The sequence below is a fragment of the Anser anser genome (genome assembly GCF_964211835.1).
Source record: "Anser anser genome assembly, chromosome: 15".
In the NCBI taxonomy this organism is placed as follows: domain Eukaryota; kingdom Metazoa; phylum Chordata; class Aves; order Anseriformes; family Anatidae; genus Anser; species Anser anser.
The window spans coordinates 11,407,563-11,435,290 of record NC_139736.1 but is presented as its reverse complement, the minus strand read 5'-3'; the positions used below and the strand labels follow the sequence as shown (position 1 = coordinate 11,435,290).

General features: G+C 54.5%; 2 protein-coding genes across 10 annotated transcripts; one reads left to right on the top strand and one right to left on the bottom strand.

The window, feature by feature from the left end:
- The first annotated feature begins 135 nt into the window (after positions 1-135).
- On the top strand, positions 136-21,328 carry FAM234A (family with sequence similarity 234 member A). 8 transcript variants are annotated; one of them, XM_083800829.1, is made up of 14 exons: positions 785-849; positions 4,484-4,743; positions 5,045-5,110; positions 7,270-7,578; positions 8,636-8,752; positions 9,068-9,256; positions 13,083-13,213; positions 15,376-15,505; positions 15,949-16,087; positions 16,518-16,658; positions 16,875-16,953; positions 17,387-17,539; positions 18,410-18,512; positions 18,665-21,328. In XM_083800829.1, the coding sequence occupies exons 4-14, from the start codon at positions 7,314-7,316 to the stop codon at positions 18,874-18,876; spliced, it is 1,659 nt and encodes a 552-aa protein (XP_083656955.1). In that variant the 5' UTR covers positions 785-849; positions 4,484-4,743; positions 5,045-5,110; positions 7,270-7,313; the 3' UTR covers positions 18,877-21,328. The 8 variants fall into 8 exon arrangements, with proteins under 8 accessions (XP_083656957.1, XP_083656955.1, XP_083656953.1 ...); XM_083800827.1 differs by having other exon boundaries at positions 829-849; positions 4,458-4,743; XM_083800828.1 differs by lacking the exon at positions 785-849 and adding an exon at positions 1,104-3,623 and having other exon boundaries at positions 4,458-4,743.
- A 1,548-nt stretch (positions 21,329-22,876) lies between these two features.
- RGS11 (regulator of G protein signaling 11) lies at positions 22,877-27,663 on the bottom strand. Of its 2 annotated transcripts, none has more exons than XM_083800840.1 (17): positions 27,497-27,663; positions 26,951-27,047; positions 26,553-26,603; positions 26,375-26,481; positions 26,240-26,291; positions 26,096-26,154; positions 25,825-25,901; positions 25,619-25,700; positions 25,429-25,497; positions 24,732-24,755; positions 24,584-24,645; positions 24,296-24,409; positions 24,010-24,125; positions 23,743-23,830; positions 23,489-23,627; positions 23,338-23,420; positions 22,877-23,268 (listed from the first exon to the last, which is right to left on the bottom strand). In XM_083800840.1, the coding sequence occupies exons 1-17, from the start codon at positions 27,554-27,556 to the stop codon at positions 23,136-23,138; spliced, it is 1,413 nt and encodes a 470-aa protein (XP_083656966.1). In that variant the 5' UTR covers positions 27,557-27,663; the 3' UTR covers positions 22,877-23,135. The 2 variants fall into 2 exon arrangements, with proteins under 2 accessions (XP_083656966.1, XP_083656965.1); XM_083800839.1 differs by having other exon boundaries at positions 24,732-24,761; positions 27,497-27,661.
- Positions 27,664-27,728: the final 65 nt, after the last annotated feature.

The window sequence follows — 27,728 nt, the reverse complement described above, 5'->3', positions numbered from 1 at the left end:
GTTCACACCCTGTGTTTGTTGTGATGCAATGAGCGCGGCAGGTAGATAGTGCTGTGGTTGGAAAGCCGAGCTGCTGTCATGTTCGTAGTACTGAAGCCCTTTTCAAAAGATCTTACCTGACCCTTTGCACAGTTGGAGTTTGAGCTCATCAGTAGCACTGGTCCTAATTTGATTAATTTTTTCTTGTACATGTTAAATTGAGAGGGTTGGGTTTTTTTTTTTCCCTTTCAGTGTTCAGCCACCTCATTTTTATGTCTCCAGCATTTGGGAGCTGCCTCACTCCTCCAGTTAAGGCAGACGGGCCTTGGCCCTGGTGTCCCTCTGTCAGCAGCTGTTGGTTTTGTGAGGGTGACCAAACCTTTCACAGACGCTGGGTGCAGGTGTGCTCGGAGGGAAAGCCGGGACTGATCTGTGCGCAGAGCCTGCCCGGCTCCGTGCTGCGCCTTCCCCTCAGAAAATGGCCGCCCCGGGGGGGAGCCGTGTGACGTGCAGAGAGAAGGGCCGGGCGGGCACGGAGGGGCCCGGGGGGAGCTGCTGAGGGCCCGGGGGCGGCCCGGGGAGCCCCCCGTGCTGGGGGGGCCGCGGCCCGGCCGGGGAGGGCGGCTGTGAATAGCGCGGGGGGGCTGCGCTCAAACCGCTTCGCCTCGCGTCCCGCTGCGCGGCGCCGAGCCCCGGGCTGTACGGGCCGAGCCCCGGGCTGTACGGGCCGGGCCCCGCATTAAAGCTCCGAGCCTCGCTCCCCGCCTCCGCCTCCTTCTTCCGGCCGCGCGTCCCGGGGCGGGGCCGGTGCCGGGGTTCCGCCGGCAGCCGGGGAGCGGCGGAGGGGGAGGAAGGCGGAAGGGGCGGCGGGTGAGTGCCGGGAGCGCCTGTCCGTGTGTCTGTGTGTCCGTGGGTCTGTCCCGGTCAGGGCTGGGGGGGCTCGGGGGGGGGCCTGGGGGGTGCTGCCGGAGGGGAGGCGGCGCCGCGGAGAGCTCGCAGCGGGCTGCCGGGGCCTGGGGCGAAGTAGGAGGCGGGTGTCGCACGTAGGTAGCGATAGGGCCGGGGGGGAAGGGTCTCAGCGAAAGAGGGGAGGCTCGGTGCAGGGGTCGGGGGGAAGCGCTTCGCTCGGGGGGCGGCGAGGCGCTGGCACGGCTCCCCCAGAAGCTGGGGGTGCCCCGTCCCTGGGGGTGCTCGAGGCCAGGCTGGGTGGGCGCTGGGCACCCTGAGCTGCCGGGAGCTGTGCCTGCCCGCGGCAGGGGGTGGCAGCTGGGTGAGCTTTGGGGCTATTCCGACCCAAACCGCTCCGTGGTGCGGTCCCGTACAGGCAGCAGAAAGCCCCGCGCCTCCCCGCAGCCCAGCACACGCCGCCCGGCGTTATTGCAGTCCCCGCTGGATGTTTCCCTCCTCTGCAGGCCACAAGCTCAGTGTGCAGGCGTGAATTAGCACGTTCCTGGCAGAGAGGAAAACATCTCCGTGTCTCCAGCGGGGCGCTTCCACCTTTTTTTTCCCCCGTATTTTGGAAAGTGAAAACTCCTCGCTAGCTGCTGAGAGCCCTGGGCCCGGAGCTGGGGGGCGGCCCTGTGGGCCCCGAGCCTGCCGCCCCCGCTGCCTGGCCCTGCCCGGGGGCTGGCTGCCAGGCGGCAGCTCTAACAGCCTGGCAGCGGGCCCGTCTCCCGTGAGAGTGGAAAAGGAAAAAAAAACACAAAAGGCAATTTCTGGGGGAGGAATGAGGGGTCTCTCCCGGAGATGGCCAGCAGTGACAGCAGCGGGTGGCAAAAGGCCGTCGCTCGGTGCTGCCCTGAGCCGCGCTCGGCTGTGGCAGCAGGAGGGACCCCGTGGGTCCCAGCCTGTGACCTGTGCAGTAAGTGGAGATCTGTGGAACAAGCTCTTGACTTAAAAAATGTAATTCCGCTTTTTCTTTTTAATAAATATACACCAAACGACTGCAGCGTCTTCTAAAGAGCTTTGATGCCCGGTGAGCTCCCCAGAGGACCTCCTCTGTTCAGTCTCTGGCAGCGGGGAAGCCGCTGAGCTGATGCGAGCTGGGAAGCCCTGTGGACGCGGTGGGGATGTGTCTGACGCCGCAGGCTCGCACAGCTCGCTAATTAGTGCGCTTAGGGCTGACGCAAGGGGTCCGCAGCAATCAGTGAGGGCGAGTGGCTTTGATCCAGAGGCGCTTGTAAGTTCTGGGATGATAAATTGCCCGTGTTTTTGTTGCTTGGTTATTATTACTGGCCTAACCTATAATCAGTTCCACGTAGCTTTGCAGCTTTAGCGCTGTTCTTTAGGCCTGTGTCTCAGGATTATGCTTTCCCCGTTGCCATCTTGGGAAAATACTGGCCTGTGCTTTGCTCTTGACTAAACTGATCAAGTTTCTCCACTTGAATGTGTGACTGCATTGAAAACTGCCCTGGAAAACGTGACTTTGCTCCTACAAATGACAGGGGTATCGCTTCCCGAGACTACGTTTGGTTGTGCTCCAGAGAAGTTTCCAATTCTCTTACCGTGACTGCTCTCTGGAGTTTGTTGTGGCTGTCGTGGAGGGTGAAGCGTGATTTAAGAAGCACCTGCTGTTAACAGAAGAAAACCAGCAGGAATGTGGGAAGGGAGGGAGGACAACTCTAGCAGCAGTGCAGCTGTTCCTGAGCCCTGAGGTCCCAGTTACAAACCACGGCCTTACAAAGGCCGCCGGGGTGGCAGAAGGAGCCGGAGGCGCCCTGCGGTGTCGGACGGGGATGATCTGCCTGCAGCAGTTCTCCCTGCGAGCCGGTGGCTGGGACTTCACGTCGAGAGAGAGTTATGAGCTGCAGGTGACCCAGCAGAACGATAAGCTGATGTATGGAGTGCAGTCTGAGCGCATGTGGAGAGGAAAATCTCAGTCTGGGGAAATCTTAATTGTTTTTTTCTCTTGACTGGATCCCGGTGTAAGTAGGACTGCAGAAAAGGGAAAAAATTGGCACGTTTTGTCCTTAATTTCTTGATGTTGCAGCAGGTGACTGCCCAGCGAGCTGACTGCAGTGCTGCGCGGTGCCTCCCATCGCGACCGCAGCCAGCTTTGGAAGACAACCCCGAGGAGAATGTTGCATCTTATGCAGAGCAACCTTTGGAAGCTGTTTGGTCGTCGTGGGTTACAGTGCGGGGTTTCAACAATTCCTGCTGGCACAAAAGAAACCTGTAAGGTGTTTTAAAGAACAGCACCACAAAAACCCAAAAAAAGAAACGCTGTATTTGGGTTACTAAAATGGCCAGTCCTAATCTGACTTAATCACCCTGTGAAAAACGTAAACGTGTTGAACAGCAGATCTAGGTGTGATATATTACTAGAAAATTTCCAGGAAGAACTGGCAGCTTGTGAGATTACTGTAATTAGGAATGTGTTTCGGTGTTTTATGGGTGGAAAATGAGTTAAACCTTCCATCACGCTCATACTTAAATGATTTGTGTCACCAGTTATCGTACATCTGACTTGATGTGGTTCTCTGCACTTCTCGAGCAGCGCTAGCTCTCTGGTAATGATAGTTTGCCCTTAGATTTAGGTGTAGCTTGGCATTGACCGCTTGCTGCGCAGGTTTCACTGGTTTGGTTCAGATCAAATCTTCCAAGCTGTAGCTTCAGGAGAAGAGGAAAGTCAGTGCACCACGAAGGTGAGTTACGCTGGGGGGCTGTGCTTGTCCCGAGAGCGGCGGCGTTGCCGTGGGACAAGAACAGGGACAGCAGGGACTGTCCTGAGCAGGGCCAGCGGGTGCTCGCGGTGCTGGTGTGGGGGAATGGCCTTCAGAGCTTGGGGATGGAAGTGGGCACCAGCGAAGGAGGTCGTGTGAGGTACAGAGCCCTCTGGGTACGTTGGTCGTGTGCAGTCCCTAATTGTTTCCTTTTCTAGGGAGTTTTTCCGATGGTTTCTCGCAGCGAGGCGTCCCGTGCCCCAGCAGAGAGCCGGTACTAGCCACGAGATGTAGCACAGGCACCATGTGTAAATAATGCAGTAGCGCGAGGTCGTGCCGCAGCGTATTTCATTGCAAGGTGCTCGGGTGCGTTAAAAGTCCCAGTGAGTTATGCTGTGTCCTCTACCAGAGGGAGACAAAATGTCGGCTGCTGGAGGACGGTAAATCTTCTGAAAGGCCCAGTATCATTTTCTGCTTGTCTCCAATTAAACTGATTACCGGAGTTCTTTGTTGTTCAAAGATCAGTCCGTTTCATGTGCTGCCAGCGTGTACTTTGGCAACCGTGGGCAATGGGATTTCCTGCATTGTCTGAGTCTTTGCCATTGACCTTTGTGGTCGTCGTTCCAGCACTCCGTATCCTCTGGCAGGGGTGCGAAGGGCAGCGTTCAAATCCTGAAAGAGAAGAGAAAGGAGCTGCCTCAAAGGGGCGGAGGGCTGTTTGTAATCGGCGGCTCCTAGGGTTGTTGCTGCGAAAGAAGGGGAATTGCCGGGGCTGTCAGTATAATTATCACTTTTTTTTAATTGTTCTCATCCCAGCCTAATGACAGTGGTGTCATCTATAGTGACTCAGAGAAATCCGCCGTCAGCGCGGCGTTAAGATGGTGCCCATTCGGGACTAGGGAGAGGAGCCCGGTTTCCGTTGTGCGCTGTTCTCAGGAAGAGTTGCAGGTGCTGGAAGCACTCGACTGTGTCCTAGAAGTTTCCTGGCTTCCCGCCCCGTGGCTGCTGTGTTTGGAGAGGCTGCTTGGGCTGCGCTCGAGCCCCAGCACAGCCGTCACCGTGGCGTTAGAGGGGGGCCGCCTCTCCCTGCCGGTGAAAGCAGGTATGTTGGTGCGGCACGAGCCATCTGGCTCACTACGGGAGAGGTCACGTCACCGATTCCTGCCTTTTTCCCCCATTACCAGGCCGGCAGAGGCTATCGTTGCTCCGCTCCAGTAAATCATTTGCTCAGCATGTGACTGCGGCCTCGTACCTTGACCCTGCTCTCGAGGGCTGGCCGCTCCTCCTGAGGCAGAGCCGGCTCCCCGCTGTGCCAGCGAAGCAGTGCTCAGCTCGCTGCCACCGCGGCCAGGCCTGGGGGAGTCTGAATAAACAGCTCTTCCTTTTCTTCTTTCCGTTTGCAGTCTTCCCACCGCTGTCGAGTGCCTGCCAAGTGCTCTGAAGCAGCCAGCCTCGTGGAGTTGTCTCAGGTGCTGCTGGTCGACTGACGGGAAGGGCAGATGGGGTCTTTAGAGTAAGGTCTCTGGAAGATGCAGCTTCTGCGCTATTGATTTAATTGAGTTTGCCTGGTATTGCGCAGCCTGAGTTAAATTGTCTGGAGCGAGATCTTGTACTCGATGTGCTGTCTCAGAATAAATGCCGGAGGGCTTAGGTTGAAGTGCTTCAGAGCTGCAGCCTTGGCCAGTAGGTGGCTGCCAGCCGTGTGCCAGGCTGTCCTGGTCACCGGTTGTGCTCAACCTTCTGCCTTGCTGTACTTCTGTTCCCCTTACAGTTTGTCCCCCCTGCAGTGGGACTGGAACGCTCAATTGCTCCTTCGCTCCTTTGCTGTGCTGTCTCGCCGGACTTGCCGTCTTCACCTCCGAACACGCCCGGCTGGGCAGACAGCTCTCGTGTGGGAGCCACCCCTGCGAGGGGCTTCTTGGGGCTGCTCTTTGCTGCCCGGCTCTCCTCTGGGCTCCTTGCTGCGGCTCCTGGCCGCGGGGAGGCGAGATGTCAGCTGTGTGCGTGGCACCTGCGCCGGGGAGCCTGCCCGCTCGGGCTCCTGTCGCTTTGAACCTAGCAATGAACTCGTGCATCAAACGTGAGGTGTGACGAGCCTCCCCGTTACGCGAGGTGAAGGCTCTGCGTCGTGTGGTGGTGCTGAGTTTAAGTTATTTTCTGCTGGGGAAGTAAATCGCTCCGGCAGAAAAGCCGGGCACGTGACTAGTGGGGCAGTGGAAAATTGGCTTGGTTGTCGTGTTTATTTGCTCTGATAAAACTTCTTATGACACCGTCATGCAGCTTTTTCCAAGGCTACTGGAATGCGTTGTTGTTTATTTCTTTCCTCCTGCTATTTTTTTAAAGAAACACTAGAGAGAGGCCTGAAAACTGTGTTTAGTTAGTTTTTATTATTATTATTGTTGTGGGTAATGTTACAGACTTCTGTAACTGACTAGGTTTTTTTTTATTCCTGTTCAGAAGATAATTAGCAAAAAACCCTCTGGAACTGTAGCTGTAGCTCCAAGTATTCTGGCAGAGGCTGACAATTTGCTGCTTTGAAATTACCTCCGGAATGTAGGAGCTCCTTTGAGTGCCAGAAGTTGATTGAAGTTGTTCATCTTGCCTGTCCTCCTCAGTCTTGTATTTGCCATTTTTCATTTACTATGACCGCTTTTTTTTCGAGCATTTGGGCTGACTGCAGGTGGTCCGGGGCTGTGAATCCAGAACTCCTGACTCCTGCAGTAGAAAGTTGATGGGAAGGGTCCTGCTGGTTGCAGTTTCTGCACTTTGCTGTACTCGCTCCACCTCTGGAGCGGGAGGGAGGAGCCTGGCCCTATCCTGCAGAAAGAGCTTTTCAGTCAAGCTGAGGAAAAAGTGGTTTGATTACTTGTGGGAAGGGGAACCTGTCTTCCCCTAGTGCACTTTCATTAATTATAGATTATGATTTATAGCAGGAGAAAAGAAAATAGCAGCTGTTAGCTCCTCTTCCATTCTGATGAAATCAAATTTGCCCAATTTTAGTCTGAATTTGTGCTTTTGTTATCCTCCAGAGAGGAAAGTAATTGTTCTCTTGCCTACTGTAGGGCTGGGTTGCAACACTTATCAAGTGGTTTCTCGTCAGGGCTGGTGTTGAATAGCTTTGTTGTGCTCCTACGCAAAATACGTTGGTGTTTGTTTCTCTCCCCGGGAAGCTCGTGTGCTCATTACACCAGGGAACATCTTTATGTTAGGAAATAAAGGTCACGAGTGTTTCCTTTCACCTCTCCAGCTAGGAGTCAGACTGAAATATGCAGGAGGTGGTGAGAAGTCTTTTCAGCAAAAGGCGCTTTTGGCGTGTTTTTCATGAGGCAGCCAGTCCGTTCAGCACAGAAGCCATCACCGCTTTTGTCCTTGCTCCGGGCCTCGCGGTGCTGATTTCCTGCTCTGGAGACCGAACACTGCTATTTCGGGCTCCTGCTGCCTCTCCCCGTTGCTCTGGGTAGGAGACCTCCGGTAACCAGAGGTGCTTTATGTCTAGCTGTGTGACAATGCGCTGACTTGCCACCTCCTGTTAAATGTTTCCAGTGTGAACATCAGGTAGTAACAAAATATTTTGTCATTTTTTTCTATATTCCAAAATGTGTTTTAACTGCTCTTTCCATTGTTGCAGGTGAAGGGGGAGAAGGGTGTCTGAATACTTATGAGTGAGCTGCGATGGATAACAAAGACTCAGAAGCTGAGATCCACCCTCTGAAGACAGAGGATGTAAAAGCTCAAGAGAACCATGAAAACTTTGTTGAGAGAAGAATTATCAGCAAGCAGTCATCGCAACTGTCTCGGCTGTCCCGGTGGCGCACTGCTGCCTTCTTCATCTCGTTATTTCTATGTCTGATAATTGTGTTTGCTTTCTCGTTTATCATTCCTTGCCCAGAGAGGCCTGTTTCAGAAAGAACATGGTTCCGAAACTATGAAAATGCAGGTGAGCTTACTGTAGCAGAATAAGTACTAACCAACAGTTCTGTTCCCTTACGTGCTGCAGATTTGAACTGTGGCTCTCTACCTAAGCACAATCTGGAGCTGGGCCTGCAGGGGTGCTCCCCGTGGGAGCGAGAACTGTGAATACCTGACCTGGATAAGCAAAGGCCTGTCATAATTGGAGTGGCCTTCCAGGAGGTGCTTACAGGATCTAATGGAAAAATTAAATGCTGCTCTGAAGCACTAACAAGGTAGCAGACTGCTCTCGTTTGGAATAAAAGAAATAGGGAAGGGTATCTAGGAATAAATCTCTGTTGCAGTTGGGTTTATGAAGTGTTCCCTTGAAGTTGTGCTTAGGTTTGGGGACCATTAGGCATCTTTTCCCTGTCAGTATGACTTTCTAATTTTTCTCCGTGGCTAACAGGAAGGGGAATAGAATAATTGCATCTTGCTTTTTTATTAACTGCACAAATTTATAGTTGTTTCAATTAGCTCTTTAACCTTCGTACTGCTCCTTGGTGACTGGGCATTTGCTTCTGTCAGTGCTTTTCTTTAACCTTGTGTGTGGCGGTTGTATGCTGTTTATGCTATAAACACAGCAGTGTTCACCAACAGGGGCTGAACTTTGTGCTTTAATGCCTAAATCTAAAGTTCTGCTACTTTGAGCTAAAGAAGGGTGCTTTTAGCTGAGAGTGAGAAAGATGATATAGCTGGGGCTGGGTTTCATGATTTGTTTGTTTGTCTTTTTTATTTTGGGAATAGCAACCCCACACCAAGACCAGAGTTGTTCTTTGTTAAACATAGTTCAAATTCTGGATGCCTGGCTATAAAAAGAGACAAATCCTCTGAGGGATGGAAAAAAAACCCTTTGGCACTAACTTCCAGGCCTTAGTACTCACGTAGATGCCTTTTTTTAATACAAAAGCCAATTTGTCCCAATGTTGTGCTGTCAGAGATGGAGGCAGTGAGTAGGACTCTAGGAATTTGTGTTTTCCTCCAGCTAGCGGTGTTGGTGGTTGAGGCAATCCTCACTAGTGCCTGGCTTGTGATCTCTTTTACAGTGGCTTACCAGTTTCTTGCTATAGAAGATGTGAACAAGGACAAAGTGCAAGATGTCATCTTTGCTTTCAGAGCTAGCAACGGCAGCGGCAGCTCCAACAATACCTGTTTGGACGAAGGTAGCCAATTCTGAAACAAAAGGCCTTGTAGTAAGGGCTGCTCCTTCTCTTTTAGTTGTAATTAGTGAGGCTGCTGTGGAAGGTGTCCTGAGGTGGGTGCTAGTGTTGGAGTAGTGCCCATCGTGTTCTCCTCTGTGTCATGAAGTTTGGAGCAGTGTGTGCTTCTGTTAGAAGAGAAATGAAGATAAGGGCCTGGGAGAGACAACGGGGTTAGCAGGGTGGGGAGAGGGAGCGGGGCAAGGCACAGCACCCAGGCGGGGCAGGGCAGTGGAAGTAGGCACAGGCAGGAGTCCCTCTGATGCCTCTTCTCTTCAGGTCTCCCTTCTCCATGTGCCTTCGTTGCTGCCGTGTCTGGCACAAACGGCACAGTGCTGTGGGAGAGTCCTGCTGCCGAGGAGGTCGAGTGGATGGAGTGCGGCATCAGGCAGCTCGGGGAGGCTTCGGTCCCGGGTTGCCTCGTCGTGGGGAAGCCGGCGTCGCTGACCGCGCTCGGCCAGCAGAAAGGTGAGTGGCAAGTGGGATAGTGCTGGGCACAGGGGACGGTGCTGCTGGCGTTCCTCACCTGGTGGCTGTCAGACCTTGGGAACGGGGGACATCAGCATGACATGACAAGACAGTACGTGGATGATGTGCAGAGCATTTATCGTCTTGAAAACCTTGCCAGAGCCATTGGCTGGGCCTTTGAGAACTGCCTGTTCTCTCAGCCTGTCTGTTCCAAAGACTGGACTCTGCTGTGGTGTTTTGTGCCAGCTGCTGTATTATAAGAACAACTTTTCAACAACTTGTGAAACAGGAGAAGCAGTCACTAGCTGCGAATGTTACTTTTTGCTCTTGTGAGCTGGGCACAAACCCGTGATATTTCTGTCATTTGTGTGAGTGCTAGGAGTTCCTGCAGTGGCAAGAACTGTGGCAGTTTTAGGGATTTAAGATCTAAAGTCATCAAGGGGAGTATGTAGAAGTACTCAGTGGTCTATTTCAGTAGTCTAGGGGTTTGCCTGATTTCTCTGGAAAGCCTTCTTCATTTCTGCACCTATAGATGGGGGGTTCTTCATTGTCTTGCCTAAAGGGGGAAGGGTGAGGGTAAAGAGTGCCTGTACTTCTCTAGGAACAGGGCAGTGATCATCTGTTACGCCTTGAACCTTCCTCTCTGAGGAAGACTGAAATACATTTCCATTTTGGGGGTCACTGTTTCAAAGGTTATAAACAATGCATGTTCTCTCTTGGAAACATGCCTAGGATCCTTCCCTCTGTATCCAATAGCGCATTCCTTACACCCTGTTTTCCAAAAGCAGAGAGAGAGAAATAGCAAGAGAAAAAGCTGGAAAAAGGGATCTGAGGAAAAGCTGCTACAGCTTTTAATTTCCATTGTAGCTGGAATGAACAACACACACACAACTGGAAAGCTTCTGTACCAACTGAGATATCTTAGCACCATTTCCTTCATCAACAGGCTTTAGCACGAGCTATTTATAGACATTAATGAAGTAGTTGCTTTTAGGTCAAAATATAGATAGGTGACTGCTGAGCCAAAGCCGTGTAACTGAAGGCAACCACAAAGAAATAGCACAAGCACGTAGAGAAACAACCAGGCTGAGCCACAAGTCACAGGAACAATGTGGTAGGAAAACATTCCACAGATAAATTAAAAGCAACAGATGAAAAATTGATCCCGATAGAAAGATGAATAACCCAGCGGTTGACATATTTGGTACCTTTTTGCTGTGGCTTTAAGTAGGTTAAAAGGGGTTTCCTACTGCAGTTGACTTTTGCTATGGGTTAGGAGGGCAGATCAGAATAACATATCAGGTTAAACCTATTTAAAGTGGCAAAGTCTGACTTTCATCATGTTGTACTAATAACAGTAGCCAGATTAATCTTTAGCTGTTAATGATTCATCATCATGGAGGATTGGTGAGATTCCAGGGATCTCTACCTTTAGTCTCCGCCTGTAGGATTTTTGATCTGAAGATGCAGATAGAGTTAGTGCTTTTCTGTCAATCCAAGTTGTATCAAATTTGGCTTTCTTCATTGCCAGAATAAGTGACCTGAGCAAACAAGAAGGAAAGCATAGCTATTGCATGCTTCTGTCTGTGTGGGACATTTAACATTCCTTCATGTGAAGATAAACAAGCCAGCTGGGACACAGGAGTTCAAGATTAGCTTTTTCAGGTCAAAGCAGAGGTCTGTGTAGCTGGGTATTTTGCCTCTGCCGTGGCCAGAAGCAGCGTTCAGAGGAAGAGCATGGGAGTGTGTGGTGACCGCTTCTGTCTTTACCTTGTCCTTTGGTAGCTTGCGCTGTGAACCCTGTGAGCAGTTCTGGTCCTCACTGATCTCCAAAGGGATGTGGCAGAAAGGGGACCACTATGATCAGATGTCTGAAATTTCTTCCGTGCAAGAAAGCACTAAATAAACCAGAAGTCTTCAGCCAATGTGTGACAGGCAGAAAGCTGTCTATGAAATTATGAGCGATATGTAAAAGAACAGGGAATGGTTCTTTCACGTCACAGTTCTTTGCTCAGTGGTTCTTTTATCCAGCAATAGGTTCAGAAAACAACAACAACAAAAGGGACTAGCTCTGCACATCCACTATATGTTGAGGGCCAGGAACTTAGAGGTGTTTAGTAAACATGTGGGCAGCGACAGAAGAGTTTTAGCACTGCTCAGTACAAGACACCTGCCTTTGGCTCCGGTAGCCTGTGAGCTGCAGACTGTTACACTCGGGGGCAGCAGGGAGTTTGGTTCCTTGGAGTGAGAGCTGAACTCAGTCATTGACATTTTGAAGTCCTAATTTTATTATTCCTTCCAGACCGAAAACAGAACAAAACCCTTCACCCATATTGGATTTCTTGTCTAATTTCTATCTTGGTTTATGTTGCCATGCTTTTGCAATGGTCTTGGACTCTGAGGAAGTATCGTAGCATTCCAGATGGCTGCCAGAATAGTCAGATCTCCTGTTAATAGAGCAAGGTGGGATTGGATTCACAGTTCATGCTCTTTGGGAATTGTGTTAGAGCATGAAAGGTTCTTAAGTTCTTTGTGTTAAAGCTGTCTCAGTTACCTGTATGTGTTTGTTAAATCAGACTTCTTTTTTTTCCAGAGAGCAAGAGACCTTCCTCCAAAATCATTTTCCCTGTCTAGCCAGCAAATAATAAAGCATTATGCATTGCAATATGGATTTCAGCAGCCTGATTTTACTGTTGCAGCTTTGGACTACGCTGAAGCCAGGATATATTTTTTTAAAACTTAAGTTATCTTCATAATTTGTCTGCTTGTTTTTTTCAGGGGTAAAATTCTTTGCCTTCACATGATTTCCTAGGGGCATTCTTCTGTTTCATATCTGTTGTCATAGTAACAAATCCAAGTATCTTTTTTTCAGTGTTTCAGTAAAAGCTTTGATGGGATCACACCGGCAATACAGCCTGCCTTAAATTATTGCAGACAGCGTAGGGTAGTAATTCCTTGTCTTTCAGTACAACTGCCTTCATGACAAAGAACATGATTACTTTGCATTCCTGAACTGCTGATGGCTGTGTAGGATACTGTTTAAAGGGGAGGGTAAGCATTTCCCCTCTGAGCACCTAGATAGACACTTAAGTCTTCCTTGAAAAGAAAGGAAAAAAAACACCACCAGTCTCCTCTCTCAGCAAACTGTGCTGCAAATTCTGGTGGTGTCTGGAAAGTCACCAGCAGCCCTGGGCAGAGTGTATCTGAGTAAAGCCAAAGCTCTGACACCTACATTTGCAAGCAAATGAAAGACAAAATTGTCTGAAGTGCTGTGGGCCTTCTTCAAACACGGGAGAGAGGAGGGATGTAAACTGAGTTGTGAGGGGTCCTGTTGGCCTGGAAGTTCTGCAGGAGTCAAGTCGCAGGAAAATGCGTTGTCGGGAGTAGCCGTAACACTGTGATCAGGATTCAGCTTCTTTATGATTTTAAAATGCCTGCACAAATTTAAATGCAGAACAACAAGATTTTGGCTTGCTAAAAGGAAAGGGTTCTCCACGGCATGAACATACCGGAAAGCTTGTTAAGGTAACACACAAAAAAGCCAGCTGTTCTTTGTGCCTTGCTGATTGACTTGTGCCTAGCACATTAGCCTGCCTTTGTGCAGGCAGCTGGAGTTACTTTCCACTATGAGCTGAAATTGTGGATACAGGGACTCATTGGAAATGCAGAAATGCAAAAATACCCCATGATGAGCATAAGTGTGGTTGCCTTGTGGTGCTGATGGGCTGTAAATGGTTGCTTGCTGCAAGGAGGAGCAAGGGTGTTTTAATGCCTTTCAACCTAAAGTGCATTTTAGTGAACATTTCCCAATGACTCTGTCTTCTAGGGGAAGTTCAGTGGAGACAGTCAAATGACTTTGGAGCTAATTATACTGTGCTGACTCCCGTGTCAGTGATTCCAGATGTGGATAGTGATGGAGTTCAGGACCTGATAATCTTTATTGCTACAGGAGATAAGGTATGTCACTCTAAAGCTATGATAAACCCTGTGACCAGACCACAGGGCACGGCAGGAATGCTATTTATTTCAGTCTTGTAGCCTAAGAGGAAGTGCCCAGAGGCCTCTGATATCTGTGAGTTTGGGGAAGGTTCTTTCCCACCCTGCAGAGATGTACTCTCAAATCCATGCAAGTGTTTTATGGCTTTAAAAAAAATAAACAAAAGAACAGCCAGGAACCCCTCTCCCTTTTCAGTCTGTGCTCTTCACTGCATGTTCTTAGGCTGTATGTGGAGGAGCGTGCCTAGGCAAGATAAGGTTGCAGTTTTCTGGGACAATGCTCGGAGAAGTGGAAGTGAACAAACCCTGCCAGGTTTGGCTCTTAGATCAAAGTACATCTGACAGCCAGTGCTTCTATACAGCCAGTGGTCTTTCTGATACTTTATGAGTCTGTGCTTACGGTCTTGCTTTGCACGGTTCTCTTCCAGGTGTCACTGCGCTGGTTAATTCTGACAGGTTCATTCAGTGAAATAGTTCTAATTGCCTTACGTCTGTTCCAGTATTGTGTTTTCCCATTTCTTAGAGGAGAAAAGTCATGTAGCTTAAAAATATTTTTATCATAATCTGTCTGTATCCATGACTGAGTGATGCTCATCATCTGTATGCACAACCAGTCCTGTTTAAACCATGCAGAAGTTATGGTTCCCTCCAAGTCTGAGGGGAGGAGTGGGAGCCCTGTCTCCTCATACCAGGGCACTCTATAAGCAAATTGGGTTTTGCTGAGGCATTGTTGCTGCCAGAGTCATCAGAAATTCTATCCTCTCTGACTCCTACATTTCTCTTCTGTTTTCTTTCCTTGCTGCTTTTGCTATTCCAGTTATCTCAAGTCTTTCTAGTTTTTGTTGTTCTTTTAATCTTAGCCAGTCAAGGAATGGTTGAATGTAGTCTCTGTTCTGCGGAACTGCCATATGATTTGTTTTCCATTTAACCTCTCTAGCTATCTTGGTATGAAACCCCTCCCTCCCTCTGGACTTGGCATGTACTCTGTCAAGTTAAGTAAAAGTACATTGTGTTTTGAGAAATCGCAGAAATGGTGGGAAGCTTGAGTGGAGCTCTGGAGCTGGAAAAAGGCAGTCCCTTTGGAAGGGAGATTCAGAACTTCAGTAAATTAGCTTTGTTGCTAACAAGGGCTGAAGCTGCACATGACGTTATGCTGCAGTTTCCTGAAATGGCAGGGCTTTGAGCAGTCTGCGGGGAAGGTTCTGTGTGCTTGGATAGTAGGGGGTTTAGATGGCGTTTTTTTCTGAGTCTTAGTGACCCCTACCTGCTGCAAGCTTCAGCACAGATACATCCTGGAAAACAAGACATTTTTCAGGATACATCGCCTGTAGCACCTCACGGAAGGCGTTAGGCAATGCAGTGAGTAAGGTGCTGTGTGTTCTCACTGGCTATGTGACTGCCACTGGCTGTTTCTGTCCCTGGGGCAGCTGCTGCACCAGTGCTTGCAAGTAAAGGTGAAGCAGTTCATCAAGCGCTGGTGTGCGTCTCCTCCCAGTGCGGGAGGCTGGGATCAGCTGGTGGATGTGTTGCACTCCCCCCTCGGCTGCCTGCTTCATTCTCCCCAGCAAGCTCTATCCCTTATTTGCCTACCGGGCTCTCCAGGGTGACTTCAAGAGCAGCAGACTTTCTTTTTCTTCCCTGTTTGTCCCGCTCAAGGAGGAGGAAGGAAGGTCTCTCTTCTTGTCTGACTTGGCATCTCTGCTGGATGCTGCTTCTCAGTCCTAGCGTGCGCTGCTCCCCCCAGACCGTGCCTCTTGCCCAGTCATTTGAATTCGATCCTGTCTTTATCCTTTATTCTCTTGGGTGAAATATTTTGAGTGGATTCTGTTGCTCTGGTACCTGCACTAAGAGCGTAAAGAATCCTGGCATCTTTTTTATCCCTATGGACTCAATGTCAGCTGTAGGAGGAGTAGATTAGGGCACTGAAAGTATTTATATTTAGCAGAGCTGTGTTCCCTGGGCCTTGTCAAGCCTGCAAGGAGAGAAAAAGCTGTGCTAGCTGTTCTGCCAGCACAGTGCTTCCTGCAGGTGATGTCACGTACTACGGGAAGCCACTACATGAGAACACTTGAGTTGGAGTGAAGCAACTTTAACTTTTCTTTTTTAATCCCATTGCTGTGTAGATTAAGACCTTCATCCATTCAGGAAGAAATGGCAACGAGATCGGCTCCACTGAAAGTCTGGACATGGGTGGGAAGGCTCATTATATCAGTCTGAACCTGGGCTCCTCCTACTACTTCCTTTTCTATACAGGTACAGCCGTGTTCAGGACTTTAGTTGGAAAGAATGATTGTAACTGTGAAATAAGTGTTACTAAAGAGTTGTTGGAAAGAGTGTTTTACATTCTCAAAAGCTGTGTCATGGTTCCACGTGGTGAAAGAGCTATTCGAGGCAAGGTGGGACCTTGCTGAAACTAAGGATTGGTACATACTGTAGTAATCTTATTTGAAAAAACGTCGAGAATGTAAGTTTTAAGCAGCCATTTAAATAGCAAGTGATTATTGTGGAATGCTTGGATTATGAACAGATAAGTTGCTAAAAGCATTCAAAAAGGCAGGCTTGAGTCTCAAAATATTGCTAAAAATACAGTTCATCATTCATCTGCCAGATTCGTTTCAGACATTATCTGGAAATTTGTGAAGTTCAGAGCAAGTGCAGGATAACTTACCTCCCTCATTTTTGCTTTGTTTGCACAGCCAACTCTGTCTATGCATATTCCCTGAAAGATCTCTACAGTGCAGCAACTGGGATGGAAAATAAGCTTCCCAGCCTTGAGCAAGATCCTCAGTGGGAGAAGAACATTGACCCAACCACACACCGCTTCTCCCTTCCCAGGCATGGTGTCACGTCTGGGTTGCTGGTGGTTTGGAGGGCACTGATGTTCCTGACAGGACGGATTGTTCTGCCGTTGTTCTTTCCTGGCTATGCGATTTGGCCTAAGAGCACATCTAGACCTTGGGGAGAGAGCTGGCGTTGATAGTCTTGTCAGGGTTTTACAGTAAAGGAGGGAAAGCACATTGTGATTTTGTATTTGCATGCAAGTGGAGCATAACTTGTACCTCAGACAACTGATTCAGTGTGTGGCAACTGCAGAGCCTGGTGCTTCACCTCCCAGCCCTGCTTGTCTTCCCTGCTTGTTAGGATGAGCCTCTGACTTTTTATTATGCAGGGGAAAAAAAGAAAAAAAAAACACAAAACAAAACAACAACAGCAACAAAACCATCCCCAATCTAGAAAGCGTAATCAATTCTCTGTTCTTGTTTAGCTCTGGAGACATTCGTTACCTTGCAAAAATTCCTGGGGCATCACGGGAGAACATCCTGGTTGTAAACTCGGAGACGGCTATGCTGATCAACCCACAGAATCTTCAGACTTTGTGGACCCTCAATGTGTCCCATGTTATGAGGTAATGTTGCCTACACAGATCGTGTGTAGCGTTTTCAGGTTCCCAGCAGCAGTGGTCCTGGCAGATGCTATTTTTTTCATTTGAAACATAAAAGCCTGCAGTGTTGTAGCAGTTGAGTCTTGTACAGGGGAGTTGCTGGGAGGCTGCTCTGAAAGATGAAGGTATGCAGAAGCCGTCAGGTTGTATTATGATCTGTCCATTCTTTTTCTTTCTCAGTGAGCCACTGCTTGGTTACTACAAACCCGATGTTCTTGGTGTTGTCCTTGAGAGTGAGATCGGGCCCAACAGGAAGAAGGTTTGAAAGCTCTTCCTTTTAACTTCCCTTTTCTCTGCATGTCTCAGCTCAAGCAGGCATTGAGCCGAGGGCAGCTGGTACAATGTGCTGCCTCCAGCTGATTTTAGAAGGCTTTTAGCTGGAAAAAGATCTCTTTTAAGAAGCTACTGAAGCCAGCCCAGGCACTTTCTCTTCTCAGCAAGTGACTTTGATGACAGAGCTTTGAACTCCTTGAAATAGCTTGAAAAAGTTGAGACCTTACTCTAACATGGTCCACCCAAGGTCTCACAGCTCTGTGATCAAGTGGAAGCTCAGCTTCAAGTATTTCCTCGTCTTCCTATGTGTCAGATACTTGCTCCCATAGACAGTATGAGATAGAGACAGCTGACTTGGCCTTTTCTTCATGGCTCATAGAGCTCTTTGATCCGAGTTCCTTTTCTTTCTTTCCTGCTAGGTTATGATTGTCGAGGGTGGATCTGGAGCAGTCCAGTGGGACCTGAAGCTGAACTCTAAAGCAGAGAGCCCGGGGCCAGCCACACTTTCTACTGCTGATCACAGGTCCACCTTCCTCATCTGGGGTGAATACAAGGTAGCAGGAAATGAAACGGTGGGTAGTGCTGCTGGATGGATGCTGTTTTCTCAACTTTGGGTCAGAATTGTCTGGAGCCACCCCCTTTACCCAGTGTTGACATTCAGATCTGTAGGTTCTACTAACACTGCAGCATTCTGCACAGGGTGTGGAGTACCCACATGTCTCTGACCAGTCCGGTCTGCTGGCAGCATGCAGACCTCTGCCTGTGGTCTGGTCTGTAGTAGGTCCTTACCATGTCCGTAGCAGTGTCCCTGCTCACAGCTGGTGGTGGCGCCAGCGGCTTTTGTCATCCTCAGCCTGGCTACGTAGAGAGAAGGAACGTAGTGGCTGAATGAACAAAGTAACTGGATTGCCCAGAGCCTTGCCTAGGTGTGGTACTGCAGGTGAGTTGAGAGGCTGCTGGCTTGGTACCCCTGAGACTGCTGCTGTTTGGTCTGGACCTTCTGCAGCAGTACTGCAGACTGATCTCCCATGGCCACGTGAGCATCCTCTCTGTGCTCCAAGGCAGTCTGCAGCGGCCCTGATATGCAGCTCAGCTATGGAGCAGCGGCTGGCAGTGTCAGTGACAGTTTGTGTTGGAGGGTGCCTGAACACCAGCTGAGTTTTCTGTGCTTTCCTTGCTGAGTCTACTAGCCCGAGGGCAAAATCTGTCTCCTGCGCATAGCAGACAGGCCTGCTATTTGCAGGAAGGTTGGGCTGGGGAGGAGGGCACCAAGTGGTAAGTAAAATCCCATCCCTGGTGCTGGTGGCATCCAACAGGATGAATTGACTAGATGTAGACAAGTATTTGGCAGGATGTACTCCGTCGAGCATGAAGTAATAGCTGAGCCTGGTCTCTGGGATAACGTGTGTGACTGTGTTCTGATAGTGTCCGGTTGGTTACAGGGATCCACAGCTCCTCAGCAGAAGCTGTATCTTTTCCATCCTTCCTACACTAACGTCCTGTTGGAGCTCCGCAATAACACAGACCAGATAATTGCGTTCAGTGGTAAGTCCTGGCCTTGCAGCCCTCCAGCAGGGAGGTGCAGGAGGACACCGACTTGTGGTACCTCCTGGGCTGCCTGGGTACGTGGTGGTGGGCTTGTGGACGGCCTGAATGGAGACCTGAGGCCGGGCTGTTCCCTCTGCTCTGTGTTACAGCCACACTGTTTGAGCGGAGCCGTCATGCCTGCTATGTGCTGTTGACGGGGCCTCAACCCAGCGAGGAGCCAGGGTTGGTATCTCTGATGAAGCGCAAGCTGAAGGAGGATGTCTCGGAGAGCAAGGTGATCTGGCTGAGCCAGGTGGCTGTGGACAGTGAGCAGTACATCCGGGACCGCCTCTACAGGATGCGATTCCACAGCCGAGTGTGAGTTTGCTGAGAGAGCAGGAGAGGCTGCTCTGGCCCCTCTCCTCTGCAGCAGTGCACTTAACAAACCCAGATCACGGATTCAAATGGGAAGCTGCCTTTCTCGATCTGCAAACCAAAGTGTGGCTGGCAGGGAAGCTCCCCCAGTGCCTGGGTATGCCCAGGCTGTGGGAGCAGCTGCCGGTGCATCCATTGTCAGAGCTGATGGGACTTCAGTGCTTGGCCACCACTGAAGTGTCGTGAGCTCAGGGATGAGGGCTTTCCCCTTGGTCCTTCTGTGCCTGCGGAACTGTGCTGACTTAGCCTGTATCTGGAGGAAAACATGCTCGCCGGGGATGCCTGAGCTGATTATTTCTTGGGTGCTTGCATGAGAAGTGGCGCTTTGGTGTGTGGTGTTAGATTTCCTTTCTGAGTCAGCTCTCCTGGCTGCAGGAGAGGTGCTTGACTGCAGATTCATTTGCAATCGCCCTCTTCTGAATTTGGGCCCCCCCTTCAGTAATGGGTATGTGTAGTGCTAGACCCCAGCCATGGCTGATGACTTGGCTAGGTCTTACCTGTGCCAGCAGAGCACAGATTAAAGTTTCATTCTACATAGAAAATGACCTTTTCACCTAAGAATAGCCCCATGTACCCCACCGTGCAGTCACAAGCCTACCCGTGTGCTGCTTCCTTTCCTGCCAGGCTGTACAGCACCGGTGACACCGACAGGGAGCTGGTCTCCCACCTGATCCATACATCAGCATTCCCCCAGACCCCCTTGTGATTGTAGGCAATACAAAAACATGAGGCTTGCTGCTCCCTTCAGGTGTGGACACCACCTCTCCTCTTGATTTTGAGGTGCCAGGGGATCTAGGACACTTATTAGAGTAGAATTGCACTTTAACCTTTCCTGGGAGCTTGGCCTGCTGCTCCTGGGAGCTCTCTGTACTCCAGGGGCAGTGCCAGCTGTCCTAAAAATAATAATTTGGTCTTGCAGCTACTGAGGAGTCTTTTCCAAGTTCTGTCCCCTCTGCCAGGAGGCGGGCAAGCTGCAAGACAGATGTAAGCCACTCAGCGACAACACAAGCTGTATCCGCAGCACAGCTCCAAGGAGAGCTCTGTGCTGCCTCCCTGCCCCTCGGATTGAAGTGGTGCTGGGGGAGGATCTCCGGGTGTTGTTTTCTCTGAAGGTGCAGCCTGGCGGCCCGAGAGAATGGGTCTTGCTGGCTGGGATGGGTTGCTGTGTGAAGGTGATGTCCCCTTGGAGACGTCTTGAGTGTGATGTGTCTGCTCTGCCCTGTTCCTGGTGGGCACCGGTGCAGGCTGTAGGAACGATGTGCAAACAGCCTGGAAAACAGTTTGCGTAGGCTGCCCAGTCCTGAAAGCTGCTGTCCCCATACCAGCTGCACTGAGACACAGCCGCTGTTCACACACTGCTGGGCGTCCCTTTGGCAGGTGAGAGGAAGGTGGACAGAAAACACAGCTGAACATGGTGGAGTGTGCATCCTAAAAAACCTCTCAGGTTTTGTGGTGCTGGAGGGGGGTTAGCCAGGGCCTTCCTCCCTCATGTAGTCTCAGCTTGGGGCACCTGCAGGCGTACTGTAGGGTGAGCAATTTGAGACAGAACTTGAGAACTTGTGCAGGTCCAGGAATCAGTTCTCTCGGGGCAGCCACTGAGATCTCCCGTGCTGCAGGGCGGCTCCGGGCGCAGGCAGCTGGGGTCACGCAGAACTGTGCGTGCAGCCGCGGCTCTCCCAGCCTTGCAGGAAAATGAGCTGCAGCATCTGCTGCTGCGGCACCTGTGGCCTGGCCACACACCTACCCGCTGCTGCCCCGCGGCCCGTAGCTGCCGAACGGCTGCACTTGCACCCTCTGCCCGCGGCCCGTCGCTCAGGCAGTCAGAGCTGTGCAGGATGGGTGCCCGGTGGCCTGGATCTGCGTGGTCGGCGCAGATTGCATCCCGCTGAGGGTCCCGGGGCAGCGAGCATGCCCAGGCTTTATTCTCGCCGTAACCACGCTGGCTCTCTTCCTCCTCAGATCCCTGCGCAGGCCTGACCTTCTTGGTAGGCACACTGAATGTTCTCCTTCAATAGTGCTGGGTTTTCAGCTCTGGGGGGGCTTTTCCGGCTTTAAGTTGTCCGTTCATGTTTCCAAATACTTTGGAGATCCAGAATTCCCTGTGGCAGCTCAACTAAAAGCATCAGTGCCAAACCAGCACCTTCTTAACAAAACAAGTCCTTTTTGCAGCTTCTTTCCCTGTGTAATTGTTTTTTTGCAGTATTTAATGAATGACTTTGTGCCTTGATTCAATAACTCAGATGGGTGATGATGGCATTATATCACTGTGTTATGCATTAGTGTGTTTTTTAACACTACGACTGTTTGGATTGGTTCTTTAACTTATTGCAAATTGTGCTGTATAGGACTTGGTCTAACTGTAATGGTTTCAATAAATCCTTTTTTGCATTGTTTGTAAATGGTGCCATGCTTTTTTTGTGGCTGCTACCAAACAGCTGAAGTTATACAAGAATTCAGAATTTTGGCAGCCCTTTGTGTGGCTTCCCAAGGGCAGAAAAAAAACCCTTTTTGGGAGGGATCCAAGTGTCCTGGTGATGCTTGCAGCTTGTCTTTGGCTCTTTGGCAGTAGGTGCCCACCTCTCCCCTTTGTTATGGTGGTCATGCTCGCCCTGGACAAGGCTTAAACCCCGGGAAGCAACTGGAATGTGACAGAGCTGCCAGCTGAGCTGGTGCTGGGCCAGGGCTGTTCAGTGATAGCGAAGCGTAACGGGAAGCAGCTCGTTTTCCCCTCTGGCAGAGGCTGGGCACCGTGCTGCTAGAAAAAAGGGGTGCCTGGCCCCTGTGGCTGCTCTGTGGAGGGGTTTGTGCAAACTTGTCTCTGGCTGCCTCTGCAGTGAGCACCTCTGGGGTGGCATTGCTGTGTGGGCAGGGGTCTGCACAGCCCCTCGGGTGCCTGACCCTGCGAGAGGCTGGAGTTAGATAACAGGGCTGGGCCAGCCCATCCCTCTGGGGCTCGGTGACCTGGTTTTACACCCCAGATTCCTGCTGCAGTCCATCAGCATGAAAATCTCACTCCAGGGCTTGGATTTGGATCAAGCCAAAGGGAGCCGTGTGGCACGCGGTGTCTCCTGGAGCGTGGGACCATCTGTCACTGCCCCGTGGCTGCCAGCGCCAAGGTCCCAAGCTCAATCCTGGCACCGAAGCTCCTGCAGCTTCCCCAGCACCTCGCCCCAGGGCTGCTCTCGTATGACCCAGCACTGAGCCGAGCTACGGCCAGCCCCCTCCGTTCTGGGGCTCCTGAGATCTGCGGCAGGAAGGGATGCCATGATCCCAAGCATCCGCAGGGTTTCTTGTTGGCCGCAGCGCTGCGGGCTGGCACTGCTTGGCCCTTGGTGGGCTGGGCACGTCCCCAGCCGGCCCTGCTGTGCGGGCCCCGAGTGCGTGCGGGCTGGACTTGGCACCGAGGCCGAGCGCCAGGGGCCGTGAGCCCCCCCCTCCTGTTTATATAATGGCCAGTGTTAATCCCCCGCAGCTGGGGCTCGGCTCCGGGAAAGAGAATAATCCTGCGTGAGATGCTCGGCCTCTGCTTGGATTAACGGGCTGAGGGCAGGGAGAGCAGCTCAGCTGCCAGCCGTGGGGCCTTTACAGCCCCTGTTTGCTGCCTGGCGGCATCGTGCTGCGCCCCTGGCTCGGCTCCAAGGCCGTTCGTTTGGTCCTCCCTGCGCTGCCCACGGGTACACACGGGGCTGCAGGGGGGCCCAGAGCCCCATGTGCCAGCTCAGCCATGCCTGGGGGGGGGGGGGGGGGGGGGGCTGCATGCGGGATCCACTGGGGTGGGATGGGGGCATATGTGTGTGCCTGGGGGCTGCTCCCCACCCCTGCCCCCTTGCTGCCAGCCCACTGGGGGCAGATCTAGCTGGGCGAGGGGCAGCCACCCCCTCGTGGACCCCCCCCCCACCCCACTGCAGCCTCCCTGGTCACCCCTCCCCGAACGTGACGCTGACCGCAGCGCTTTCCCCACAGGGTCATTTATTTTCTGCACGTGTTGTGTTGAGCCCTGGGGGGGAGGGGGCTCCTTTGGGAGGAGGATGGGGCTGGGGGTGGTGAGCAGGGGGCACAGTGGGGCCAGGCTGGCCGTGGGGCGTATGGCTTCTCTCCTTCAGTGCTACTGCAGGCAGGGTCCTGTGATGGGGCAGAGGCTGGGGTCCCCGCCACTCCCGCCGTGGGCTGGGACCATGCGTGGGCACGGCCGCAGGGCTGGGGTCCCTAGCTCTCCTCCTCGGGCACAGCCGTGGGGCCTCTGCTCTTGTCCTCGCCCTTGGCCTCGGCGTCGCCGGCGGGCAGGAGCAGGGCCGGGCTGGGGCTGGAGTGCCGCTGCTTGCGCATGAAGGGGAAGACCCTGGGGGCAGAGACAGGGTGAGCGCTATGGGGCCGCCCCAGCGCCCTACGGGCCTGGTCCCCACCTCACCGCTTCTTGGTCTCCGGGGGGATGACGGCCTCGGCCAGGAGGTTCCTGTAGAGCTCCGACTTGAGGAAGCGCGGGTAGGAGTCCTGCGGGGAGCAGAGCCGTCGGGCCCGGCCCCCCAGCACTGTCCCAGCCCTGCCCAGCCCTTGCCCACCTTCTTCATCAGCATGTAGATGTGCATCTGGGCATCGTCCATCACGTAGCGGTGGGGCGTCTTGATGCCCTCCAGCGTCCGCTCCATGGTCTTGCTGTCGATGTTCACCCAGCGCGTGGCTCCAGGAGCCAGGAACTGCCTGGGGGTTGCACCCAGTGACGAACACCCACCCCAGGGCCGGCCCCCGTGCTAGGACGTGGCACTGCCATGGCCTGGTCCCCAAACCTGTCCCCTGCTGCCCCTCTAGTACTCACTGGTAGATGGAGTCCACGATCTCGGCGATGCGGGACTGCTCCCCGTAGCGCAGCTCCTCGCATGCCTCCCAGAAGCTCAGGTTCTCAGCTGGGGAGGGGGACACGGCGCTGGGGAGGGGGCCGCGGCACCGGACACCACCCACAAGCAAACCCTGCCCGGGCCATCACAGCTGGTCCCACAGCAGGACTAAACCCCCCCTGGGCTGGGGGCAGCTGGTGTGAGGTGGGGCGGCAGGTCCTGGGGGGGTCCAGGATGGGACCACTCACCACTGAACTCCTTCTTGAGGAACTCGAGGAGCTGTGCACGGCCCAGCGGGTCGGTGAGGAGCTCACTGAAGTCGAAGCCCCAGCGCTCCACCCGCAGCTTCGTGGGGGTCATCACCCTGCCGGCGACACCAGGGCAGGGGGTGTGGGGTGGGGGGGCTGCACGCGCAGCCCCCGGCACCGTGTGGTCGCCCCGGGTCTGCCCACCCGGCCACGTCCCCTCCCTGCGCCCCGTCCCGGGGTTGGTGTCAGGGTGAGGAGGGTGGGGAGGGGACCCATGGGTGCTTACGTGGGGGCGTTCATGGCCCAGTACGTGGTGTCGTCTGTGATCCAGGGGTTGCTGGGCAGGCAGCCGGACATGATGGGGTCGTGGGGCACGTACTGCTCGTTGAACTTGATGTACCTGCCGGGAGCGGGGGCTGGAGGTGGCCAGGGCCGCCGTCCCCAGCCCCACTACCTGCCTGCCGTGGTCCCGGCCGCCTCGGGGGATGCTGCAGGGCCAGCTCGGGGCCGGGACACGTGCTCGGGCTCTGCGATGTCCTCAGCTCTGCCCACCGCCACGGCCGGTGCCGCTCACCCCTCAAGGCAGATGGACGACTTCACCCGGGTCCTGGCCATGGCCTTCCTGCAGTACTCGATCTGGGGCCGGCCGCGGGCACACAGGGCACATCAAGGCCCTGCGCCCTGCAGGAGCGCCCCCTCTCCCACCCCCTCACCCTGCTCACCTCCCGCTTGTAGTAGTCCATGTTCTTGGCCTGCAAGAGACGCACGGAGCCGGGTGAGGGCCTGGGGGAGGGCAGGACCTCGTGCCCACCAGCCCTGCCCGGCACCACCCAGGGAAAGCACTCGTATGTGCATCCCCAGCCCCACGCAGCCTCCAGCCCCGCCTATTAATGCCCCCCCCTTCCCCAAATTGCCCAGCACAGCCCTGGGATGACCCAGGCATCCTGCCCCTCGCCCCGGCAGGACGCGTGGGTTAGTGACACTTACGTGGGCAGACGACACGGCACATGGAGAAGAGAAGAGAAAACCTGGAGGTTAGTAAGGACCAGCCAGGCGGACGGGGGGTGCTGGGGCAGCGTTAGTGGGGCCACCACACAAGGGAAGGGCCTGGCCGGCCCCAGCCAGCGTGGGGTCGGGACTGGCGGCTGCAGGGCCCTGGGGGTGCCAGGGGCGCAGGCAGCAAGGCAGCCCTGGGGGGATTAGCAGCATGGGCACAGATGGCAGAGGGTGCACGGGCAAACACAGACACACACACCCCCCCCCCCCCCCCCCCCCCCAGCTTAGCAAGGGCAGTGGGGACAGCTGGACACACAGATGTTAGCAGAGCTGGGGTTCACCCCCCCCCAAAAAAACCACACTGTGCACAGCCTGGGCTGGGACAGCCAGGACAGCCCCGGGGCAGCTCCAGCCCGCGCTTACCAGCTGCACGCGGCTGGTGTGGCAGTTCCTGCGCTCGGGGCCCTGCTCCAGCACGCTGGGGGCTCCTGGCTGCAACGAGAGCAACGTGCCAGGGTTGGAGAGACCCCCCCTCACCGTGAGGGACCCCCCACCACCACCCCCAAGCCCCTGCACCCAGGACTGTGCATGGTGCCGGTGCCCTGGGCCTCACCGGGGGCCGGTTGACGAGCCAGTACGCCTGCTCCTGGCAGTCGATGACGATGCGGTCGCCCTTCCGCCGCTGCTTGGCCGCCCTGTCCGTGGCAAAGGCAGTGCCTGTGCCCCGTCCCTGCCGCTTCCCCAGGGCAGCAGTGGCACCAGCTCTTGCCCATCCCCATCCCTGTCCCCATCCCAGTGCCGTGAGCGCCCTGCACTCACCGGAGCTGCTCCCGCGCCTGCATGACCACAAAGTCCCACGTGTGGTTGATCCTCTTGTGCAGGAGGTTGTAGTTGTCCTGGGGAGCAGCGGCCAGGTGGCCACGGCATGACACCCGTGCCCTGCCCTCGCCTGGCCCTGGGGCCCGCGGCATGGGGACCACTGCGCTGGGTGCAGCGGCGAGCACCGGCCCCTCCTGGGTGAGCTGAGCCCCCCCCCAGCTCATCACACGCGTGAGCCCTGCCATGGGCCAGGCAGGAGGGCACCCCTCACCTTCTCGTGCTCAATCAGGTCGCCCTGCTTGCGGATGTTCTTCTTTGCCAGGTAAATGGCTGCAAAGGGAGTGCAGCCACCTCAGCGGGGCTGGGAAGGGGCCGCAGCCCGTGGTGGCAGTGGCTGCAGCAGGTTGGCACCTACCATAGTCCAGCTCCGTGGCCGGCCACTTGGTGCTGGTCCAGAAATAAGGGGTCTGGGGCGGTGGAGAGGGGCCAGGCTGAGCTGCGGCACTGAGGCTGCTGTGGCGCCCGCGCTGCCCACGGACAGGGCACGTACCTGGAAGCGGTAGGGCGACTCGTCCGCCCGTAGCGTGAGGCTGCGGGGGTCTTTGAGGGGGTAGATGTAGCCGTGCTTCACGATGAGGTTGCCGAGGTGCAGCGACTCTGGGGGGAGCGGGAGTGGGGGCTGCTGAGCAGCTCAGCAGCCCCGGCTGCCCTGCGGCACTGACGCTCACCCTCCTCCGAGATGCCGTACTTCTGGATGAGCCACTCCACGATGTCGTTCCCTGGGGACCGTTAGCAGGGTGTGACAGGGCCCCCCCCCACGGCGGGTGCCAAGGGGGCGAGCAGGGTGACGGGTGCCCTGCCAAGGACGTGCTAAGCTGCCCGCCCTGACTGAGCGCCCGCTCTGCTCTGCCAATGCATAATTGATCCCAGCTGCATTTCTGAGCGCACATGAACATGGGGAGGCGAGTGGCTTGGGGCTGGGGTGCCAGAGGGCTGGGTGCTGGGCGCAGCCCACCGCAGAGCCGGGCACCCCAGGGGCAGAGGCAGGGCCGGGCGGGCAGCATCGCTCAACTCCCCACCATGCGCGGCCTCGCAGGTAGCCCCAGCGGCGGGGCCCCGACCTCACCTGTCATGGCATGGGGGATGACGGTGATGAGCAAGCGCTGGTTCCTCATCTTGATGCCCATGTCCGGGTCCTGCATGCTGACGATCATCCGCTCCATCTGCCCGGCAAGCATCGGCCACGCTCAGCCCTGCGGCTGGTGGCAGGGGCTCTGGGGACAGCCCGACACCCCAGCGCAGGGCAGCCAGCCGGGACACAGCCGGGTGCCCCTCCACGCGTGGGACACCCTGCAGCCGGCCGAGGTGCGGGGAACGCTGCCGCCGGCTGTCACCAGGTCACTGGGGAGCCCCGTTTTGGGGGAGCGAGCCCCGCCGGGGCTGCGGCAGCCCCGGGGCCGGGGGCATGGCACGGAGCTCCGGTGCCCACCCGCGGGTGTCCCCGCGTGGGGCGCTGCCCGGTGCCTCCGGCGCTGCCGGCAGCGTAGCCGGGGCAGCTCCCGCTGTCCCGCGGGGCCGGTGCCGGTGCCGGTGCCCGCTCCCCGCGGAGCCCGACGCCCGTTCCCCGCGGTGCCGGTGCGCGGGGAGCCGGTGCCGGGCGGTGCCGGCTCACCTTGCTGAGGCACGGCATCTGCAGGCGGGGATGCCCGCCGCGGGGGCCACCGACGGTCATCGCGGGCGCGCTCCGCTCCGCTCGGGACCGCGGCTTCCCCGCTCCCGGTCCCTGTCCCGGCCCCGGCACCGCCCCGGTCCCGGCCCCGGCACCGCCCCCGCCCGCCCCCGCCGCGCTCCCCCTGGCGGCCGCCGCGGTCCGCGCCCGGTGCCCGACCGGGGCATCCCGGGGC

Bases quoted from the DNA above. Each gene is read 5' to 3' on its own strand.
- RGS11 (XM_083800839.1), bottom strand. From the start codon at position 27,556: ATGACCGTCGGTGGCCCCCGCGGCGGGCATCCCCGCCTGCAGATGCCG. The intron at 26,155-26,239 runs GTAGGTGCCAAC...CTCCCTTTGCAG, and splicing joins GGCCACGGAGCTGGACTATG to CCATTTACCTGGCAAAGAAG. The intron at 25,701-25,824 runs GTGAGTGCAGGG...TGCCACGGACAG, and splicing joins CAGGCGCGGGAGCAGCTCCG to GGCGGCCAAGCAGCGGCGGA.
- FAM234A (XM_083800831.1), top strand. From the start codon at position 7,314: ATGGATAACAAAGACTCAGAAGCTGAGATCCACCCTCTGAAGACAGAG. The intron at 9,257-13,082 runs GTGAGTGGCAAG...TCTGTCTTCTAG, and splicing joins CGCGCTCGGCCAGCAGAAAG to GGGAAGTTCAGTGGAGACAG. The intron at 16,954-17,386 runs GTTTGAAAGCTC...CTTTCCTGCTAG, and splicing joins TCGGGCCCAACAGGAAGAAG to GTTATGATTGTCGAGGGTGG.